The sequence below is a fragment of the Pistacia vera genome, unplaced genomic scaffold (assembly GCF_008641045.1).
Source record: "Pistacia vera cultivar Batoury unplaced genomic scaffold, PisVer_v2 Contig216, whole genome shotgun sequence".
NCBI classification, from domain to species: domain Eukaryota; kingdom Viridiplantae; phylum Streptophyta; class Magnoliopsida; order Sapindales; family Anacardiaceae; genus Pistacia; species Pistacia vera.
The window spans coordinates 536,723-553,236 of NW_022196020.1; the positions used below are offsets into that span (position 1 = coordinate 536,723).

A 16,514-nucleotide genomic window follows, 5' to 3' on the forward strand; every position below is an offset into this window, starting at 1 on the left:
ACTCGGTCATCTAGAGATAATTTAATAAATACCTTCTCCTATCTATAAACAGTCACTCACTTTTGTGTAAAGATTTTGCTTAATCACCGTTAACTTACAGTAATAAAAGAGTGATTAGCAATAATTAGAAGAAATTTTGAGGGATATTAACCACAATTCTCAAATTGATATTAAGACCCAATTTTATAATTTTTTTTTTTTTTTTTTTTAAATTTCTGTGTGCTATCGGTTTAAGGGGTGATGGTGCTAGCTTTTAAAATCCTTGAAGAGGACATATTTCTTATAAACAATGAGGGTGCGAATAAATTTTTTGGTGGTGCTATAAGTAATTGAACTTTCTATAGGGTTACATTGGTGATTAACCAGTAATAACTCTCCTAAAAATGAGCCATGGGTTGCGCTCCACGTATCCATGTTACTTGATTTAGATTTCACTGTAGCGTGGTGCAACAAATATTAATTTTAAATTCCTCAATTATTAATTTAATCGTTTACCAAATTATTTAAACGAATGAAAAAGATACGAATTTGGATCTCATTCCTTTTGTTTATTTTTAATTATAACATATACCTTGTGTACGAAAGGTTGATTATTTAAAATTAATTAAAATTATTATTATTAGAAAAATATTATGTAACAATTTATAAAAAGAGATCATGGATGTAGAATTATTCTTATTATTATTCCACAAAGAAGTAGGAAATTTCAAATGCATAAATAAAACAAATTTCATTCCATAAATGTTTTTACTTTTGTGTTTTTTTGAACAAACACAAAGTAAACGTGGATTGATAATTACACGTGTCAAGATCGGTGCAACTTGCTTGGAAAATGAGAGGTTAGTGTGAACACATGAATTTGACTTAATAAAAGGGGCCTTCAACTTGTGTGACACGACAACGATGGAATTATTTTATTTTAAAAAAGAAATATAGAAAAAGAAAAGCTGACAAAGTGGAGTCATATCGTATTCTTATTTCTGAACCCTATTCTCAAATCTAATTCTCATGGTAGTGGTTTGATTTAACTTTGAGTCACTCCATTAAAGAGGGTGATGAGACTTTAATCTTTATATTTGAGTTAATTACAATTTTCTATCTAATGTATTGGTGTTTTGTTGATATTAGGGTTTATAACGGTGGCAAGCGATCGAGTATTTGAGTTAAATAGTTCCTAGTGTGAAATTATAATAATATCGACAAAAGAAAATTGTTTTAAACATGTTGGGATCTTATATTGAGATGAAAAAAATGGTGCGCATGTGGTTTATAAGGGCTTGGACAACCTCCTTTAGCAAACCGATTTTTCAATGAGAGTTTTACCCAAACTCACAAAATGACCATTACCCAAGCCAATTCTTATCAAAGGCCTACTGTCCAACCTAATTCTTATTAATTTGGGAGTGGGCTTCTATCAAATGGTATCAGATCCAAACTCTGTTCGAGCTCATGTTCCGGAAGGGGCTACCTAGGAAGGGGCGACCTAGGAGAGTAAGCCATCCAAAGTGGGGCAACGTGGACATTAGGTCTCAAAGCATGTGAGAATGTTAGGATCTCATATTGAGAGGAAAAATGGGTGGGCATGTGGTTTATAAGGGCTTGGGCACCCTCTCTTGGTAAGCCAGATTTTAAAGAATAGTTCTACCTAAGCCTAAAAAAGGACCACCATCCAACCCAATTCTTATTAATTTGGGAGTATGTTCCTATCAAAACACTTTTGTTTCAAAGAGAAGTGGGCGAACGGGTTATTCACATTTAATTTGATGGTTAGAAAGACGCAAATTGAAAGCTAAATATAGATGTCTCTTGCATCACCCACCCATAATATGTGGAAGTATTACATAACTTCATAGTCATTCAATTTGAGTTATACGTGAAGAACATATGTAAATATTTAATTTAATAGTTTAAGAGTAAAATGTGCTAATGAGATGACTGAAAACCATATCGAAAAAGTGACAACAAGAAATAGATTCTTATTTTAGATACTTAAAAGAGAAGAGGGGAAATTCAATTAACTCTTGTATAATAGTTATCTTAAGCTATGTTTTATGTTTGTCTTAGTTTCATAAAATGTATGCGTCAAGTTCTAAACCCTAATTTAAAATTTAAATTGATTTCATTATATAAAAACTAAAATAATCAAAGTATGAATTAGGGTAAGAATAACATTTGAATTATGGTGGTTGTTTGAATGATGTATAGTATTTTGGTGAACACGGATATTGACTCGTTTCATAAGCTGTGTACAAGCTTGAAACACAATTTTGAAATGATTACTAATCGAGTGAACAACTCAGATACGATTCATTTAATTACTCACGTAAAACTTTAAAACACGAATAGAACACAGTTATCGAACAAATTTGTACCATTTGATCACATGAGACATGTCATGACCCGTATACCTTTTCCATTTTATAATGTCACATTCAACATATTTAACTTGTTTAGTTGAGTCTATGTGTAAACCACACTTAATTTGATTATTGGTTCAACCATAATTAATTAGTTTTACATGTATGGAACGACTAATTGGAAGAATTACTTAAATAACCCTTTTTCATAGTTAAATACAACCCAATAGGTTTTGAAAAATAACAAAAAAATACCTTTAAAGTTAAACTGGAGTCAAGTTTAATTTTCTAGGGCTGATTTTATTGTCCACTTGGGACACATGGACCTCATGGTTTTACCTTCAAACTTTTAAACCCAAAATACATCTGACAAGTTAAGGAGCATCCTAAACTATATAGGATTGTGTAAGCTCTTTCCCTACAAAATGTAAGATTCTTGCATATGGTTTTATATAGTTAATGCCCACAACGAGGCATCAACTAAAACATACCTCATGATATAGACCTCTTTTTTTTTTTTAATGATTGGGGGTGTTTGGGCTAGTTTATGCGCATCTCGACTAATCTCTGGGGGCTTTAGAACTACCGGTCGGATAAGAGCTCCAGTGACCTTAGTTAGTAAATATGGGTACGGCAAAAAAAGGGTACTAAATTTTACGAGTATGATACGGCAAATGGTGAAAAATACGTTTATAAAAATTCGACCGTAAAATTTGAATATAGGAAAATACAGTATAGGTATATACGAGTTTAATACGACACATTGTCAATAATACGTTTTGAAAAATATGGCAATATCAATCCTGGTTTTAGTACTTTTTATGGACCACGTAGTTAAAATCAATATACCATTTCAAATGCAAAGTATTCAATTAACTAATAACTATTAGACATAATAATATAACACAATATATAACTGAGATTCAAATTATAGTCTCCAGGCTCAAACACAATATATAGCCAAGATTCAATTATAGTCTCAAATCAAACAAATAACAAAACCAAAATTCAAAGTCGAACTATAGCTCCAAACAAATAAAATAAATAAATAATACAACCAAGATTTAAATTATAGTCTATAACGAAAACTCACCCTAGTTAGTTAATACGAGTACGGAAAAAAAGGGTATGGGAATTTTATGAGTATGCTACGGCAAATGGTGAAAAATACTTTTGTAAAAATTCGGCAAAAATTTAGATACGGGAAAAATACGAAAAAAATAGTCTAAGGCATATAGTTCGCGAATAATACAGCTGGGTTGATAAAATATGAAAATTCGTGAATGATATGGTTGGGTGTATAATTCACGTTTTATTAGTGAATTTACTAACTAGACCAGTGACTATCCCTATAAGTAACCAAAGAGGGATTCAAACTTAAGATCTCTTGAGTAATACACCCAAGAGTTCCTATCGAACCACTCGATTACTTAGAGGTAGTTTAATATATACCTTTTCCTATCTATAAAGAGTCGCTCACTTTCATGTAAAGATTTTGCTTAATCACCATTAACTTACAGTAACAAACGAGTGATTAGCAATAATTAGAAGAAATTTTGAGGGATATTAACCACAATTCTCAAATTGATATTAAGACACACTTTTATAATTTTTTTTTTTTTTTTTTTATTTTCTGTGTGTTATCGGTTTAAGGGGTGATGGTGCTAGCTTTTAAAATCTTTGAAGAGGATATATTTGTTATAAACATTGAGGGTGCGAACAATTTTTTTTAGTGGTAGCTATAAGTAATTGAACTTTCTATAGGGTTACATTGGTAATTAACTAGTAATAACTCTCCTAAAAATGAGCCATGGGTTGCGCTCCACGTATCCATATTACTTGATTTAGATTTCACTGTGGCGTGGTGCAACAAATATTAATTTTAAATTCCTGAATTATTAATTTAATCATTTAAACGAGTGAAAAAGATACGAATTTGGAACTCACTCCTTTTGTTTATTTTTAATTATAATATATACCTTTTTAAAGTTATTATTATTCATAATTTTTTCTCACAATCCCGATATGATAACTCGTAATTTGTTAGTTTATTTCATCTGGATCTTACCTAATAAATTATAATTAACCAATTACAAACTATTACGTCAGGATTGTAAGAAAAAATTTATAAAAAAAATTATGGGTATAACATTACTCTTATTATTATTTTATAAAAACAGTAGGAAATTTCAATTGCATAAATAAAACAAACTTCATTCAATAAATGTTTTTACTTTGTTTTTTTAAACAAACTCAAAGTAAACGTGGATTGATATTACACGTGTCAAGATCCTGTAACTTGCTTTGAAAAATGAGATGGTGGTGTGAACTGTAAACTCATGAATTTGACTTAATGAATGGGCCTTCGATTTGTGTGACACGATAGCGATGGAATTATTTATTTTATTTTATTTTAAAAAAAGTAAGAAAGAAAAAGAAAAGGCTGACAAAGTGAAGCCATATTGTATTCTTATTTCTGAACCCTATTCTCAAATCTAATTCTCATGGTAGTGGTTTGATTTAACTTTGAATCACTCCATTAAAAAGGGTGATGAGACTTTATATTAGAGTTAATTACAATTTTGTCTCCAATGTATTGGTGTTTCGTCGATATTTAGGGTTTATAACGGTGGCAAGTGATTGAGTATTTGATTTCAATAGTTCCTGGTGTGAAATTATAGTAATATCGAGAAAACAAAATTGTTTCAAACATGTTAGGATCCTATGATGCCGAAGCATAAAAAGAGAAGGAAAAAAAAAAAAGAAAAATTTTTAATTATATTGATTTTTGTTTTGTCTCACGTCAGAGATATGTTTTAATATTTCACTTTGTAATCATCCTTGAATATTATTCAATATATTTGAGTTAAAGTGGACATGTAGTTATAAGGGCTTGAGCACTCTCCTTTAGTAAACTGATTTTCTAATGAGAGTTTTATCCAAACCCATAAAATGACCATGCCCAACTCAATTCTTATCAAAAACCCATTGCCCAACTCAATTTTTATTAATTTGGAAGTGAGGTCCTATTAAATGGTATTAGAGTCAAACCCTACCCGAGCTCATGTTCTAGAAGGAGCGACCTAGGAGAGTAGGCCACCCAAAGTGAAGTCATCTGAAGTGGGTCAATGTGGACTTGGGTCTCAAAGTCGAGCTCGTGTTCCAGAAGGGGTGACCTAGGAAAAGGCTACCTGGGAAAGAGCGACCTGGGAGAGTAAGTTGTCCAGAGTTGGCCAACGTGAACATTGGGTCTCAAAGGGTAAGGGAATGTTAGGATCCCACATTGAGAGAAAAAAATGATGGCATGTGGTTTACAAAGGTTTGGGCACCCTCCCTTAGCAAGTTAATTTGGGAATGGGTTCCTATCAAAACACCCTTGTTTCAAAGAGAAGTAGACAGGCGGGTTATTCACATTTAATTTGATGGTTAGACGAACACAGATTGAAAGCTGAATATAGACGTCTCTTACATCACCCACCCATAATATGTGGAAGTATTACGTAACTTCATAGTTATTCAATTTGAGTTATACGTGAAAAACATATGTAAGTATATAATTTAATAGTTTAAGAGTAAAATGTGCTAATTAGATGACTGAAAACAGTATCAAAAAAGTGACAACAAGAAATTCTTATTTTAGATACTTAAAGAGAAGAGGGGAAATTCAATTAACTCTTGTATAATAGTTATCTTAAGCTATGTTTTATGTTTGTCTTAGTTTCATAAAATGTATGCGTCAAGTTCTAAACCCTAATTTAAAATTTAAATTGAATTCATTATATAAAAACTAGAATAATCAAAGTATGAATTAGGGTAAGAATAACATTTGAATTATCGTGGTTGTTTGAATGATGTATAGTATTTTGGTGAACACGGATATTGACTTGTTTCATAGTTATGTACAAGCTCGAAACACAAATTTGAAATGATAACTAATCGAGTGAACAACTCGAATACGATTCATTTAATTACTCACGTAAAACTTCAAAACACGAATCGAACATAGTTATCGAATAAATTTGGACCATTTGATCACATGAGACATGTCATGACCCGTATACCTTTTCCATTTTATATTGTCACATTCAACATATTTAACTTGTTTAATTGAGTCTATGTGTAAACCACAATTAATTTGATTCTTGGTTCAACCATAATTAATTAGTTTTACACGTATGCAACGACTAATTGGAAGAATTACTTAAATAACCCTTTTTCATAGTTTAATTAGAAAAATGACACCAGGCAGACAGGGACAAAATTGACTAAATCTTTGTGAGGACTCAGGAGTCTCTTAAAAGCCCTAAAGAATTGTTATTTTTCAATTGAACCCCAAATAGGGTCCTTTGAGTAAATTTGCAAACATAGAATATTTAATTAAAAAGAGTTAACGAACCTTTTCCCACCCGAATAATGGTTTAATGACATGTCCCCACCCACAGGCTTTTAAAATATCACTTTACTACCCAAATTTATATTCTACTAGTGAACAGAGAGGAAACTCATTTTCAGGCTATTAGGACTTTTGAAGACGAGAGGTCGATAAGTCTTTTGGTGGTGGAAATCTTTGATTTTGATGATTGGGATTGATCAAAATTTGACTTGGGATGCACAATTATGCAAACCCTAATCACTCAATTATTGGCGATTGGCAGGGTCAGTAGGACTAGAGTTTGAAGGGTTTTGATGAGTGATGATCGGAAAAGAGAATGATGATGGTGTAGGATCGTAACAATATCAAAATTGAAAATAAAATATAAATTTAAGTAATATAATGATATTTAAAAAATATGTGGCTCAATTAAAAATAGGTGAAGTGAAGTGTCTGAACACAAAAGCAAATCCTAAAAAATATAATTAATTAATTAGAAGAAGCTTAACCTTAACCCACAAATCCGGGGTCGACATATGTCAAATCAATGCCACCAGTCACAGTAGGCCCCTCTGTTAAAGAAATCGTCAAATCTGTCTTGACCACATGCAATCAATGCAGTCAGGAATTTGATTAAAACAATTTATGTGTGAATGTTGTTTGATTCGTTTTTTGTGATAAAGTTGATAATCGTAGCTTGAACCGGGGGTCAATTCTTACAAAGACTTGATAAATTTGTGCTTGAAACTGGTTGATAATGACGGGCATTTCCATTTTTGTTCACAAAGAAAACACTCCCATGTTGTACAATCACTGTAAACCCCACTTTGGACGTATTAAAATAACTGGTTGATGTAACTGGGAGTGGAGGTTTAGGAGATGAATGTTGGTTGAGGTTATTTCTCGAATATCTTGTCTGCATTGTAGTGATGGTGATGGAGATGGGAGAAGAGTCTTTCCAGCAAAGGGTGATTGAGACTGTGAAGAGATGCCAACAGCGGCAGGATGGTCCTTTAATCTGGGCTATGGAAATCGGGAATTGTTTAAACTCCGGGAAGGTTGAACCCAGCCCGGAATTAGGAGAAGTTTTGGTGTCTTATCTTTGTTTTCAGAACAATCATCCTTCTCTTTGGAAGTTTTTCGATTACGCTCTTTCCTCTCGCCTTCTCTCTCCGCTTCATCTTCTTTCTCTTCTCACTGCCAAACTCGTTCCTCATCGACGCTCTCAGCCTCAAGCTTTCCGGCTTTATCTCGAGCTCCTTAATCGACACGCTCTGTCGTTTCATGACGTCACCTCCGATTCTTGTAAACACAAGTAAGTTAAAGTCACGTTTTTTGTTCTATTAATTAGTTTTGGTTTAAACCCACATGCTCTCTTATTTTTGTTTGCTTGTTTGTTGCAGGATTATAGAATCTGTTAGTGTTAGCCTTGAGCTTTCTCAGACTTACAATGTTGGAGTTGTGGAGCTTGGACACGTGTTTGTTTTGTTCTTCTTCACCGTTATTGTTCGCTTGATTGATAGCTTGTTTGAGGATTGGGGATTTCCGAATCCAAGTGCAGGAGTTGAAAGTGTTGAACACCACAGTATTATGGAGATTGACTCTGTTGGAAATGAACAACATCTTGTGCAGATGAGGATGAAGAATTCTCTCATTGCGCTTCAAGTCTTGAACAAGCTCGCTGAAAGTGGAAAAGCCGTGGTTCTACTTCGCCTTGTTCACTTCAACATGTATGACTTTGCTGACTTCTTTTTTATTTCTCAATTGGATGATTAAGTCACAGCTTTAAACACTAATTACCTTGCTTACACTAGCCTTAAACAAAACATTGTGTTTCTTTGCTTCTTGGGTACAAACATCAAATAATAGTAGTTTTGCAAGTGTCCTGGATAATGCTAGTTCAAGTTTAGTCCACTTGTTTGGGGTAATTTGGAATCCCATGTTATAAGAAGCCACATCTGCGCTGAAATTTCAGTTCAAAAATAATTTATCCATTATCACCAAATTGTAGAAATTCGATGATACATGACAAATACTGTGTCCTTATATTGGTCTTTCAAATTGTTCAAAACTCTGCTTTTCCTAGGTTAAGGTGGTAGCTTAACTAGTAAGTTCATGAACAGAATTTTAACCTAGTGAAATAGCTCCTTCAGGGATGATATATGAACAAGCTCTCAGATTAGACCTTTTTATTGCCTTCTTTTGCAATCCAGGGGATGTTTGATGCTTATTCTAACCTAGAACATTCTCAGGAAATGTTTGTTAATCAACATAGTGAAGATCGTAGAACTAATTCATTAAAGAAAGATTACTTATTGGGATGTTATTGCAATTTCTATTTAAATACTACTGCTGGCAGTTCACCGGGCATTAGTAATTTATTCTGAACAAACAAGTTCAAGCATCGGACACTTCTGATCTCTGTCATCCCCTCTTTCTTGTCTCCTTTTCTGCTTCTATAGGCCTGAAAAGTTCAATTGCCTTCTGCAGAGGCTGCAGTTTCTTGAAGCCAATAAGTTAGCATCCTCAAAACTGAAGTCTGCAAACCAGCTTTTAGCTACATTATGTTCTAATGTCCAGAAAGTTTTGGGTTATGACAACAGGCTAAATAAGCATAGGCTCATTGGAATGCTTGTTGATACTAAATCATTGAGGCCAACGTCTTGCTGCAATAGTGAATCTGGTTTGTCAGCTTGTTGGCTTCCCTTTGATATTTACATGGAGAATGCAATGGATGGGCGACAACTTCCTGTCAGGTCAGCCATTGTTATACTTTCAGGTATATCTACTTGAAGAGAGGTTATTTTAATGTTTTTTTTCTGCTTAATATTTTATTTTCTTTCCCCTTTTTTGTGTGTGCAATTTTTATACATGTTTGGTTTTTTTATTTTTCACCTTTTTTGAAAGAAGTATTCTCGAAAGCTGAAGGAATGGGCAATGCCATAATGTTGATGTCTTACTGCAGAAACAATTAATACCCTCAGAGTACTTAACCGGGCAAGCTGGCAAGAAACTTTCCTAGCACTTTGGCTTTCAGCCCTTCGGCTTGTGCAAAGAGTAGAGGCTAAATCTGTGCTAACTTCTCTTCAATTGATTTAAACTATATGCACACCAGAATTCTTTTTTATGCCTCTTACTCCACTGCAGGAACGTGATCCTCCAGAAGGCCCTGTTCCACATCTTGAGGCCCGCCTTTGTATGCTTTTGTCTATTGTCCCCTTGGCAATTGCTGATGTTTTGGCTGAAGAGTCCAAATTGCAGTTTTCGAAGGTTAAGGGGGTAGCAACACCTGGGTGTACGGAAACTGGGTTTGGACGTGGATTAGGTGGGCAGTGCCTTGCTTCAATTAAAGAGGAATTGATTTCCTCTCTCCAGGTGCTTGAAAACTTTACTGGGCTCTTATGCCCTCCAGCATCTGCCGTTGGGGAAGCCAATAATGCAGCTGCAAAAGCAGCAAGATTCATTTCCATTTCACAGATTACAACGGATGGTTTAGTCAGTAACAGTCCTGGTGACCCATTTTTAAATTCAGGTAACTTGGAAGTTTATGTTTTCTTCATTTTATTCTTATTATTCATTATGTCTTGGAATTAATGCTTCCTGTGTCTCTTCTTTTTCTTTTTCACTGTCTTCTTATTTCCGTCTATCTGATTCATCATGTGATATATTAGCATTCAATTTTTTCTTTTTAGGTGGCAACATGAGGCACCTCATAGTGGAAGCTTGCATTGCAAGAAATTTAATTGACACATCGGCATATTTTTGGCATGGTTATGTTCCGGCATCAGTAATTGCACTGTCTGAACTATCACCAGTTCAAAAATCTCCTTGGTCCATGTTCATGGAAGGAGCACCATTAAATGGTTCACTTACAGCTTTACTTTTCAGTACTCCTGCTTCAAGGTATAAGTGACAATATTCCTGTTTTACTCTGATATGGCAGATTTTTTTATTTTCTTGTCTATTTTTCTTTTATTTAAAGTTTAGCAGAAATAGAGAAACTATACCATATTGCATTGAATGGGTCGGTAGAAGAGCGATCAGCAGCTGCAAAAATTCTATGCGGTGCATCCCTCACCCGTGGATGGAATATTCAGGTAACACATCTGTCCAGCAATATTGAAAATTTCAAGTTACATGCTTTGAAGACTCTCTTATATACATCATCACGTAAATATTATTCATGGTTTTACTTGGTATCATGATATAGGAATCATACCCATTTTTGCGAAATCTTGAAAGTATTTCTGTTTTGAGGTTCCTATTATATAATTTGTAGTATTGAAGTATGAACTTTTGTGGTTGTTGTTCCTTGATTTCTAACCAAGTGGTCGGATGTTCTTATCCCCTTGTTTCCAAACTCTAAAGGGTGTAGGATTTGACAGTAGTTTGATGCATTTCTGGGTTATCAAAACAAAACTAAAGCAGAAATTTGCTAATGTTACGTATAGAATAAGGGCAAAATGGATTAAGTACATCTAAAATACCTTTTTGGTAAAATACTTGTCAAACAGAAAAGAAATTTTTACAAGACTACTATATGGCCACTTATATCTAATGGAACAAAAATTGTGGGTAATACCTGAAACTTGTGAAAGTGAAATGAGAATTCAGCGATGATTGGACAATAGCTTAACAAACAGTAGATAGAGGGGTGGAGATTGGGCTGTATGCACACATCTACGTGTGTAGCAGTGAGTTGATTCAAGTTTGAAGTACCAAACTGAGAAGACAAAGTCAGAAAGATTTGTGTACAAGATCAGAAAGACAGTCCTTTCCAAATTTAACAAAAGGATATTTCTGGAATGGTGGAATAGTGCATCAGGGTTCACATAGACTACCCTATGCATATATCATTCATGGTAAGTAGTAGGAATGGTTTAGTTTGTGATTTGTATTTTGTATATCAGTATTAGTGGTGATTCTACTCTAAGCTAGATATACTCTGGCAGAAGCCTGACCTTAACCCCTGGCCCTCACTCTCCAACCTTTTCCACTACAGATGAAGAGTTCTGTTTATACTTGGGGAAGTTCTTATTAAGTCTCCGAATGTGTGTTTAAAAATTCTGGACCTGACTTTGTATTTTGGGCTTGATGCATTTGATTTAACATAATTTTTTCACTTGAAGAAAGGTCTAGTTCTTTCTTCTCAATACTTTGTTCTTTTGTCTTTTGTCTGCAGGAAGAAGTGGTATGCTTTCTGGTCAAGATTCTTTCTCCGCCTGTCCCTCCTGGTTATACTGGACCAAGGAGTCACTTAATTGATCATATGTCTATGCTTAGTGCTATCCTGTTTGAAGTATCCACTATCGATACTATTCATATTCTTTCTATGCACGGAGTGGTAAGTCAAGTACTTGCATTTTCTTTTTCCTGCTTTTATTTTTTTAAATTTTTGTTTGGCTGTGTGTTCTTGATTAGTGGTACCAATTTCATATGTCTTTGGATTCTTCCTGATAAGAGTCATTTTAATTTTATATTTCATACAACATGCAATGTGCAGTCATTATCTTTGTTTATAATAAGCAAACCATTTTTGGTTCTCATATATGGTAATCTGCTGGTTTGACATGTCTTATTTGCTGTTTTCAAGTAACAATGCACGTATCAATAAAATAATTTGGTGTGAAACCCAGGTCATGAGTTTTTTCTGATTCATTTAAAGCATGCAGTCACTTTTAACATTGTCTTGCTCAGTTCTGTTAAAATGCATGCTGACATTTTTTTTGTATTCCATGATATTATTTTCTATATTTACCAATAGATATTTTCAAATTGATTTTTTTTTTTTTTTGTAAAATTGGCTTTAGTCATATTATGATATGATAATGTGTTGACAAGATCCTTGGGTATATATGGACAAAATTAAACCAACATATGTATTGATGTCTACCAAAAATGTCATAGTCACTGAATTTATATATTAATTGAAAAATTGACCAAAACTAGTTATTCCAACTGAAAAAGTGAGACAAATAAACTACAAATTAAATATACTAGTAACCGATGCACTTTTGCTGAATGAATTTAGTTAGTGAAGAAAATAAGATCTACTGATTGGAGGTTAAAAACATTCTACGTATTTGTTGATATACAGTTGTAAGCCAAATGTCACATTGAACAAGGCTGAAAAAGACCAATGAGCCTTTTGAAAATGGATCAAGATTCATAGAAGTTGTCGAATATGTCAAGACTTTGTGAGCCCCATTTATTTTTTATGTGATATCTAAATTGGATTAAATTTTCTGTAAAAAGTTGCAAAGGTTTTAGGTTCAATAATATTAATACTACCAAGTTCTAAAAAAGGACATCTTTCAGATGTATGCATGACACCAAAGGTGTGTTTTTGTACAAGTTGTATATAATCAATATAATGTCCATACAACTTATAGTGAAATTGTGAACTATACTTTATGCTATCATGATTTAGCTCAGGAAATCTTGTTTTGGGAAACAAGTTTTCCATTGAGTTTCTTTAGGTTAACTTTGGGGCCAATTCCAAGTCAACCTATATTTGAACTCATGAAGCAAAATATGTACTCAATCTGGATACATTGGATGCTTTGCTTTCCAATCAATTTCTTTATCTATAGCTGTTGTTAGACACAACTTTTCTCATCCTGTCATGCTTGTGGGCCAATGTGCATTCTGATGGATGCGAAGTTTCTGTTCCTGCAGATTCCGGAAGTTGCAGCAGCTGTGATGCCACTTTGTGAGGTCTTTGGGTCACTTGTACCTACATCAAGTAACAAATCAAATTCTGGTGACGGGCCCTCATTTTACACGGTTTTTTCTTCTGCTTTTCTGTTTCTTCTTCGTCTATGGAAATTCTATAGACCACCTCTTGAGCAATCCATCACTGATGGAGCAATGGGAGTCGAGCTTAATCTAGAGTATCTTTTGTTATTGCGTAATTACCGCATTGCATCGCATTATTCTGCTTCTCAGAATGAAATAAACAGCAATTTGGATCAGCAGGTGTCAGATAAGCCCATATATCTTGATCATTTTCCAAAATTACGTGCTTGGTATTGTCAAAACAAATCTTGTATTGCTTCAGCACCCTCTGGCCTTTCTACCAGCAATCCTGTTCATCAAGTTGCTAATAAGATTTTAAGTATGATTTACTCCAAAATGACTAAAAGTGGAGCCTCATCGGGTAATTCAACCCCATCAACCACCAGTGTTTCTGAGTCCCCTGCAAGTACTGGAGAAGATGTTTACCAGAGACCTATCCTACCTGCATGGGAACTGTTGGAAGCAATCCCTTTTGTTCTTGAGGCTGTTTTAACTGCTTGTGCCTATGGAAGGCTTTCATCTCGGGACTTGACAACAGGTCAATTAGAGACTAACTTTACTTGTATATGAGGCTCTTTTTTCCCTCTTTTCTATTATCACAAAATAGTATAAGAAGTGTACAAAATGTGGTGCTAATTGATTGTAACTATTTATATTATTACTGAATAGCATACTGCTTAAACTCTTGGATGCTTGCAGGCCTGAGGGACCTTGTGGACTTTTTGCCTGCATCTCTTGCTGCAATTATCAGTTATTTCTCAGCAGAAGTCACTCGTGGTATATGGAAACCAGTCCCGATGAATGGAATAGATTGGCCTAGTCCAGCAGCAAACTTGCCTTCAATTGAGTCCGAACTGAAAGCAATACTGGCTGCTGCTGGTGTTAATGTTCCCCTCTGTTCCTGTGGTATATTCGCCAGCTTTTCTTTCTATACAATAATAAATTATCCTATTATAAAGTTCTTTCGTATTTTTATTCTAACAACTGTGTTCTATAATTGGACATCCTCAGAGACAGCAAAATAAAGGCTTTTCCTTTTCTTTTCTAATTTTGTTAAAAGATTTCTATAATTGATCACAGTGTTCTTACGTATGGTCCTATGTACTCTAAAGTGTGGGTATCAAAGCACTGAAGTAGGGATATAATTTTTAAATGAATTTAATGAAGCCATGACTGATGAGCAATCCAAATGACCAATAATTAAGATTGCGGCTGCAAGCATGCACACATATAGATTTGATACTAGTTGCTGTTAGGTTGTAAGAGACAAACTGCTCTAATCAGATAATGTTGTCTCACTCTCATATGGTGCCTTAATGTTTTCTTATTCAACCAGTGTTTGCACATACTATGCTCCTGGAGCACTGTGTTTCATGAAAGCTTATTATTGTCCCAAATTAAGTTTAGAGGTGCATATGCTCATGGGGCAGTGAATAACTTCTCACTTTATAAAGCATTTCCTCCTGTTTTTATTGGGATCTCCATGGTGAGTCTCTCTGGCTGTTGATGATAGCAATGGGCACTTTACCAATCTAAGAATACTTTACTGCCTTTCCCTTGCTAAACCTTTAATTGATACCTTTTCGCAGAGAAATTGCCGATAGTGCTTCCACTTCCACTTGCAGCTTTTGTCAGTTTAACCATTACTTTCAAACTCAGCAAAAGCCTGGAGTACCTCCATGGTGTAGTTGGGCCGGCTTTGGAGAACTGTGCGTCAGGTTGCCCCTGGCCTATCATTCCCATAATTGGCTCCCTGTGGGCACAAAAGGCTCGCGGCTGGCATGAATTCATAGTGGTATCTTGTTCTCGTACTGTGTTCATACGAAACAAAGAAGCTGTTGTCCAGCTACTGAGAAGTTGCTTCACCTCATTCCTTGGATCCCTTCATGTTTCTCCTTTGTTGACCAACCAAAGCAGCGTAGATAATCTACTGGGCTGCATTGTTTCAGCTCATACTGTTTGTCCTGCCATGTCCATAGCACCTGGATTTCTTTACCTTCGGTCTTGCAGGACAATACATGATGTTGAACATATTAGTGATGTGATCGTAGGGCTTGTAGCAGAGTATGCTCAAGAAGCAGCTGGTAGATGGGCAAGCTCAGACTCGCACAGGTTGAAGTCTAGTCGAGCATCATTGTCTCTAGCCAGTTCCAAGGCAAGAGAGGTGGGTACGCTGGGTGCAAGCCTCTTATTTCACACCGGTGGATTACACATGGTTCAAGAACTATACCGGGAAACTATACCAACCTGGTTGCTATCATCAAGAGAAGAGAAAGCTGGGAAGGTGAGTGCCGTAGCTCGAATAATGGAAGGCTATGCAATGGCATATATGTTAGTTCTGTCTGGGTCACTGATGTGGGGTGTTGGAGCCACAACAAAAGAGTCGTGTACATTCTCCAGAAGGGCGCTCATCATAAGGAAGCACTTGGAGTTTCTGGGGAGGGTATTGGATGGGAACATATCGCTCGGCTGTCATCCCGCCACTTGGAAAGCGTATGTTTCATGTTTAGTAGGTATGATAGTAAGCTGTGCTCCAGCATGGGTTGAAGCAGTGCAGGTAGAGACATTGAAGAAACTGGCAAATGGATTGAAAGGATGGCATGAATGTGAACTAGCACTCTCTCTTCTTGAAAGAGGTGGGATTGAATCCATAGGATGTGTAATTGAAATGTTAGATGTAATTAATTAATTAATTAATTGAGTTTAGGTTAAAATGTGTAATGTACAGTATGGTATCTGTGATTAGAAGAGTTTTCAGTGGAGGAGCCTTCATTCTGATGCTGTTGCTGTAATGTAATGCAATGTATAGGTATTGTTACCGGTTTGGGTGATTTTTGAGCTTTTAGAAAATTTGTCCATAATTGTACAGGAAATGGATTTATTTTCTTTTGCATTTTAATAGAATATCTATGGAAAAAATATATAAAAAAAAAAAATCCATTTAATAAGTGTAGATCGATAATATGTTCATTTATTTAGTAAACGTA

General features: G+C 34.9%; 1 protein-coding gene across 1 annotated transcript; it reads left to right on the plus strand.

Moving 5' to 3' along the window:
- The first annotated feature begins 7,479 nt into the window (after positions 1-7,479).
- Positions 7,480-16,216, plus strand: LOC116129976 (mediator of RNA polymerase II transcription subunit 33A-like). The gene is made up of 11 exons (XM_031415715.1): positions 7,480-8,044; positions 8,133-8,459; positions 9,192-9,508; positions 9,695-9,786; positions 9,877-10,261; positions 10,422-10,632; positions 10,712-10,826; positions 11,912-12,073; positions 13,408-14,065; positions 14,227-14,445; positions 15,132-16,216. Exons 1-11 carry the CDS (start codon positions 7,659-7,661, stop codon positions 16,214-16,216), a joined length of 3,957 nt encoding a protein of 1,318 aa, XP_031271575.1. The 5' UTR covers positions 7,480-7,658.
- The last annotated feature ends 298 nt before the right edge of the window (positions 16,217-16,514 follow it).